General features: G+C 60.4%; 1 protein-coding gene across 1 annotated transcript in view; it reads left to right on the top strand.

Moving 5' to 3' along the window:
• The window catches only part of SCN4B (sodium voltage-gated channel beta subunit 4), an 11,820-nt gene that overhangs the window by 4,568 nt on the left and 670 nt on the right, over positions 1 to 6,582 (top strand). The window contains exons 2-3 of the mRNA XM_029915138.1: positions 4,018 to 4,190; positions 4,883 to 5,111. Coding sequence (XP_029770998.1) covers positions 4,018 to 4,190; positions 4,883 to 5,111 — 402 coding nt within the window. The remainder of the gene's footprint in view (positions 1 to 4,017; positions 4,191 to 4,882; positions 5,112 to 6,582) is intronic.

Genomic DNA, 6,582 nt, shown 5'->3' with positions numbered 1-6,582 from the left:
ACCCAGGCTCACACACGGCCAGGCTCACACACACCCAGGCTCACACTCGCCCAGGCTCACACTCACCCAGGCTCACATGCACCCAGGCTCACATGCGCCCAGGCTCACACACGCCCAGGCTCACACACGCCCAGGCTCACACACACCCAGGCTCACACACGCCCGGGTTCACACACGCAATGGCTCACATGCGCCCAGGCTCACACACGCCCAGGCTCACACACGCCCAGGCTCACACAGCTGACACACCCAGGCACACACAGTTGAAATTCTAAGTTACTTCTTTACACCAGGGAAATGGCCACATGGACATGGTCACCTCCAGGGCTGATACAAAAGAGTGTATGAAGCACCCAGAAGCATTTGCCGCTGACTCGGGTCACTGACCCTGGCCGCGCGTCCAGACCTCTGATGGGGGCAATGCTGTCCTCTCTCCTTCAAACACCATCCCCGCCCCCCACCTGGGTCAGAGGGCTGGCCTCTCCGAAGCGCTTCTGGGCTTTGGGAGCCCACTTTTGGCCTTATACCCGGCTCAGGAGGGGGAAAGACGGGCGTCCCTGGGTTGGGGCATGCGGGCGGGAGTGGCGTCTCTGACTTTATCAGGGTCAGTGGGCAGAGTGGGGCCTGCTTTGCCCCCGCTGACCAGTCCGCTCCTGGCTTGGGGATCCCACTGGAGCACTTCGGGGGCCCCTCGCCCTTGCTCCCCCCCAGCCCCCCAGCAGACCCTCGACGAGGAGACTGGCCCCTAGGCTTTCCTGTGCACCAGCCGCCCAGACCTAGCGGGCGGGGCCCCAGACTTGTGCGAGGACGGAGGCCAGGCTTGCCCACCCCCTCCGACGTCTCACCTTGGGCAGGGCTGCAGACTTTTCCGCGGAAACCTCTCCGCCTGGCCTTTGTCCCCTGCGGGCCATGCTGGGGGTGATCATGCTTCACCAGGGGAGTCCTGGGGGGCTTAGAGTTAAGTTGCCCACATAGGCTCCCGCTAATTAGGCAGAAATATGCATCGTCATGAGCCAGACCTTAAAGAAATAGCCTGTCCTCTGTTCTGGGCTCTTCTTTTGCCCTTTTTTGCCTCTACCTATTTAAAGGAGTTGGAAAGATTTTACTTTCAATGTGTGTTTTTGGTGCTCTTGGATATCCCGTGCTGGCGGGGGTTGGGGAGGGGGTGTGAGTCCCCCTTGACTTGAGTCCCCCCATCTGCCCCAGGGTCTGGGTTTCCTGGGCAGAGGTGTCCGTGAACCTGTGGTCAAACGCTGTGGCTGACCGCGCCAAGGGAGGCCTGTGGTTGTTAGGAAGCGTCTCCTGAAGGCTCCCCCATCACGGTTCCGCACTCTGTTCCTTAGTTTGGGGGAGCAGTGGGGGCAGAAGCAGAGCTCAGGTTGCCTACAGAAGGGGAATGTTTTTTAAAAACCGTTTTAGATGTTTATGTACATTTGAGAGAGAGAGCGCGCGAGCCAGCACGAGCAGGGGAGGGGCAGAGAGAGGAGACACAGAATGTGAAGCAGGCTCCAGGCTCTGAGCTGTCCGCACAGAGCCCGATGTGGGGCTCGAACCCACAGATCAGGAGATCATGACCTGAGCCGAAGTCGGACGCTGGCCCCTGTCTGGCTGCTGTCCCCAGACCTCTGGGGGGGCGGGGCGGGGTGCCGCAGGCCAGGGCTGAGGGAGACAGGAAACCGGGGGCAGTGAGCCGGGCTGCTCACCGGGCGTGTGGCCTTGAGCAAGTGATTTTCTCGGAGCCTGGTTCTTTCATTTTGTATATTGGAGATAAAAATAATAACTACCTTATAGGATTAGCATGAGAATTAAATGAGACAGTGTGTATAAAATACCCTGTGTACAGTCCCAGACTCGCCAGTTACTGTGTGGCCCTGGGCAAGTTACATAACTTCTTCGAGCCTTAGTTTCACCACCTGTAAAATGAGGAAAATTATACCAATCTTTTGGTCTTCTAATAAAAGCTGGTGTTAATATGTGTCAATCCTCTAGCCCAGTGGTTTTCAAAGCGTTGGCACTGACCAAAGCATTCCCTGGGAACCTGAAGAAATGCAAATTTCTTTTTCATTAAATGTTTATTTACTTTTAGAGAGAGAGAGGGCGTGTGCACACGGGAGGAGCCCGGGGTGGGGAGGGGAGAATCCCCAGCAGGCTCCGCACTGTCAGCACAGACCCCAAGGCTTGGGCTTGAACTCACGAACCGTGAGATCATGACTTGAGCTGAAATCAAGACGCTTAACTGACCGAGCCCCCCAGGCGCCCCTAGAAATTTCTAATTTGCAGCAGGCTCTGAAGTCCTGGGTCAGCAACCCCAGAGAGGGGGCTGAGCCATCCCTAGGCGTCCCTCCACGCCGCCCTGATGCCCTCAGGTTGGAAAGCCACTGCTCTGGAAAATTCTCAGCGCATGAGAGCTGAGGGAGAGTGAGGGCTAACTTCTCAACACTCACGGGAACCTTGGTGGGCAAACCCTTCCACAGAGGACATAAGAAAGGAGTTTCTTGGTTTGGGCTCTGGAATGCTAGAAGTGTTTCCTGTTGACCTTGAGGCAAGTTACTTAACCTCTCTGTGCTTAGTTGACTCATCTCTAATATGGACTTGTAATAGCATGTCAGTCACGGGCTGAGTGTTGATCCAATGTGCCCGGGACATAGTACGTGCTCAGTAAATACCGGCTATTATGGACACAGGCAGGGGTCGTGGTGGGTTCCTGGCCACTGCGTGTCCCTCTGACCTTGGAGACAGGAGCACCCCACGTTGCCTTCGGAAGCTGAGGGGGCGGGAAGAAGCTGAGAGGAGCACTTTGCTGTCATTTAAAAATCGGTGCTCAGGGGCCACATCCTTTCCTCCGGGGAGCAAATCTGGAGGGAAGCTGGCTAGGGACCCTGCAGGAGTCACCGTGACAGAGGAGTCCTTGAGAGTGGGGATGGGAGAGGGAGTGGGACGGCAGGGACCCTGGCTGTGAGCGGCCCTGGGCAGAGGCCGGCGCTCGGGGCCCAGGAAAGGGTCACTTTCCTGGGGATTTCGGGGAGCCCGAGTGGGACGCTGAGGCCTCCCTCAGGGCCCCCCCGGGTGCCCCGTTCACGTAGGGGCAAGGACAGCTAGGCATCGGATTCTGACGCCCTCCTCCCCACGACCCCGTGGCGGGGTCCCCTCAAAGGACTCTGTAGGACAGAGGGTCCCAGCGGCCGAGTGGAGACTGCCAGCTCCAGCCCGAGCAGCAGGGGTGCTGGTGCCAATGGCCGGGGCAGTGGGTGCCAGGTTGGGGGAAGGAGGCTGGGGGCGCTCGAGGAACGTTCCGAAACGAGAGCAGGGGGGGCCGTGGGGTGTGGGGCGCAGGTGGCTACTCCGGCCGGGAGGGGACCCTGCGCACTGCCCGGCTCCCGGCATCCCTGTATCCCTGTTGTCTGGACTCTGCCTGCAGCGGGGTCTCCGCCCCCCTTCCTCCCCACGTGGCCTGACCTGCGCTGCCGAGTCGCCCCCTTCCCCGGCCCCGGCCCGGCTTCCTCCTGTTCTCAGGGTCGGGCAGGTGTCCCCAGGGTGCGGGACCGGCCGGGCAGGCACCGTCGCTGCCCCTGGGATGGATGGGAGCGTCCAGGATGAGAGGCCGCTGCACGGGGTCTGGGCTGCGCCTGCCCATCTCCCCCTCTCCGCACGGGACCGGCCCCCCATCCGGGAAATGTAATTTCCCACCGCAAGTAGGGGTGCAGGAATAGCACTTTCAGGGGCCCCCTGCAGGTCAGGGGCGCCGACACTCAGCAAGGGCCCCTTTCTCTTAGGTTGGGGTGACCTCTGGTGGCCATTCCGTGTGTCACAAGGGCAGCTCGCGGCCCAGGCCCGGCAGGTGGCTCAGGCCGCGTTAACCCAAGTAAAGAGAACTGTCCTCCGGAGGTTGATCCCGAGGGTGACAGAGACCTCCCCGCCTGGCCACGCCCCCCCCCCCCCCCCCCCCGTCCTCTTCCAGAGCCCCAGGCTGGAGATTCCCGTGGGGTTTTATTAAGGGAGGAGGTGTCTGTCACACAGGTCTCTTCCTGCTCCCGGTGTCCCTGTCGCTGGAGGTGTCTGTGGGGAAAGCCACCACCATCTACGCCGTCAATGGCACGGAGATCTTGCTGCCCTGCACCTTCTCCACCTGCTTTGGCTTCCAGGACCTCCAGTTCTCCTGGTGGTACAACGGCACCGATACATTCAGGACCGTGAGTAGTGGGGGCGGGGCCCGCTCAGACCCCTGCCGCCTGGGCCCTGCGTCCCTTCCCCTGGTCTGGTCCCTTCTGGACTGACCTCCCCGTGATGGTCCCCAGCATCCACCTCTTGTCATCCTTTCTCCGAGCATTCTTGTCCAGAAGGGTCTAAGTGGGCGGGATGCGTAGATTGTGTTTCCACAATTGGGGGGGAGGGGTTGGAATTCTTGGCTCGAGTCCTTTGTCTGGGCTGAAGAAATACCTGAAACTTGGACTGCTTGTGTGGAAATAACGGGGCTGTTGATGGGCCGTGCCGGAGGATTGGGGTCCATCCAGGTCTTGACGGAGGGCCAGGGTTCAGATGGACAGGGGACAAGGTGTCAGCAAAGGCGGGGGTGGTGGCGGCGACCGCGGGACCTGCCGGAGTCCTGTAAGCGGCTTTTCAGAAGAGAGCAGTGAACGCTGTGCCACGTTCCAGGGAGATTTTAATGAGGGAAAATGGGTTTAGCTCGAAGCAAGCAAAATTCAGGTTAGACAGGCAGAGTCATCGGTGTTGGAAGGAGACCAGGTCGGGGGAGCGTCTCGGCCGCAGGCTCTTCCTGGCCCTGGACCGGGAAGCACCCGAGGGACGGGCTGGAAGTGATGCCGTGACTCCTGGGGACGCCGGTCCTTGTGGGCCATCCCCTCCCCTCCCCCTGCCCCCACAGCTCATCGAGGGGACGGTGAAGAATGAGAAGTCGGACCCCAAGGTGAAGTCCAAAGACGATGACCGCATCACCCTGGAGGGCTCCACCAAGGAGAAGATGAACAACATCTCCATCCTGCTGAGGAACCTGGAGTTCAGCGACTCGGGCAAGTACACCTGCTACGTGAAGAACCCCAAGGAGCACTATCTTCACCACCAGGCCACCGTCACCCTCCAGGTCGTTGATAAACGTAAGCCGCGGGGCTGGGAGAACGGTGCCCTGCTCAGTGTCCCGGGAAACGGCAAGTGGACCCCAGTGGTGTTTCCTTTGGTTTTACACTCTCAAACGCTACCGGAGTCGCATCCGGAAGCACTCCGTTCTGCCGCCACATGGCTCCTCTGAGCCGTGGTCCTCATCTGTGACCTCGGCGCTCTCCTAGGGCACCGTGGGAAGGAGAGAGGCGAGAGAGGGGTGTTTCGTGGCCGGGAGGCTCTCCGGGGCGCTGGGTACTGCTGCCCCGTGCATTCCCTTAGCAACTGTGACTCGAAGGCTAGGTATCGACCCAGAGGGCTGTGGATGATCCAGTCTTCTTCCTTGAGGGATTTGTGGTTCAGGGCTGACGGAGGACAGGGAAAGAGAACTGAGTAGGGGCGGAGCCTGGAGAGGCGCCGGCGACTGAGATCGGTAAGGATGCTCGCTCCCCGCAGGTGGAGCGACTGGATGGTGAAGCGGGTGATGAGGAGCCAGGTGGTCACGTGGCCCCCGAGCTCACGGTGCTTAGAGACGCGGCTGGAGGCGTTAGGCAGGGCTTCGTGGATGGGGAGCCTGGCAGGCTGAGGAGGCGCAGAGGTAGAGAAAACAGGAAGGGAAGCCGACCCAGGACCCTGCTGCATTCCTTGTGTGCCTGGGGGTGCGCTGCTCCCTGGACGCGGGGTCCTGGACAGAGACGGCCTCGGGTTCACCGCTGCTGAGCCAAGGGCGTCCAGGCAGCTCGCCGGGAGCCTGGAGCCGCCGGTCAAGGCTGAGCACGGCGCCACCTCGTCTCTGTCTGGACGCCCCCCACCTGTGCTCAGCCTTCCCAGGAGGGAGAGGGCGGAAGGGAGGCCACAGCTGTGGAGCGTTTCTGGGCGCCGCCTCTTACCTTCGCTCCTTTGCTCCTCACACATCCCTTTGAAGGGATCTTTTCTCCATTTTTAAAGAGATGAGACGTGTATATTCTTTAAAAAATTTTTTTAACATTTATTTATTTTTGAGAGAGAGACACACAGAGCGTGAGTGGGGGACAGAGAGAGAGGGAGACACAGAATCAGAAGCAGCTCCAGGCTCTGAGCTGTCAGCACAGAGCCTGACGTGGGGCTCGAACCCACAAACTATGAGATCATGACCTGAGCCCGACGCCTTCCTGCCACGTGGAAGTGGTCACAGGGAGACACTTCGTCTTTCCTGCGTGGACAGAGGAGGCCCAGAAAGAAGCAGTGAAATTCTCTGTGGCAATTTGGGGGTCAAAACCGCTGTGGCCCTGAGTCTGGATTATTCCGGAATGGTGTGTGTGTCCGTGAGAGGGTGTGTGTGCGGAGGGGGCCGGGGGAGGCCCTCTTCACGTTGTGCCTTAGCCTGGTGGCCGCCGCGTCCCACGCTTCCTGCCGCAGGGCCTGGGGAGGGCCGAGGACGGGGGTGGGGGGCCGTGGACAGGGGTGAGGGGGCTGAGGATGGGGGGGCCG

Source organism: Suricata suricatta, chromosome 11 (assembly GCF_006229205.1).
Source record: "Suricata suricatta isolate VVHF042 chromosome 11, meerkat_22Aug2017_6uvM2_HiC, whole genome shotgun sequence".
NCBI classification, from domain to species: Eukaryota; Metazoa; Chordata; class Mammalia; order Carnivora; family Herpestidae; genus Suricata; species Suricata suricatta.
Note: the sequence above shows the minus strand (reverse complement) of the source record. Positions and strands in the feature narration are given on the sequence as shown.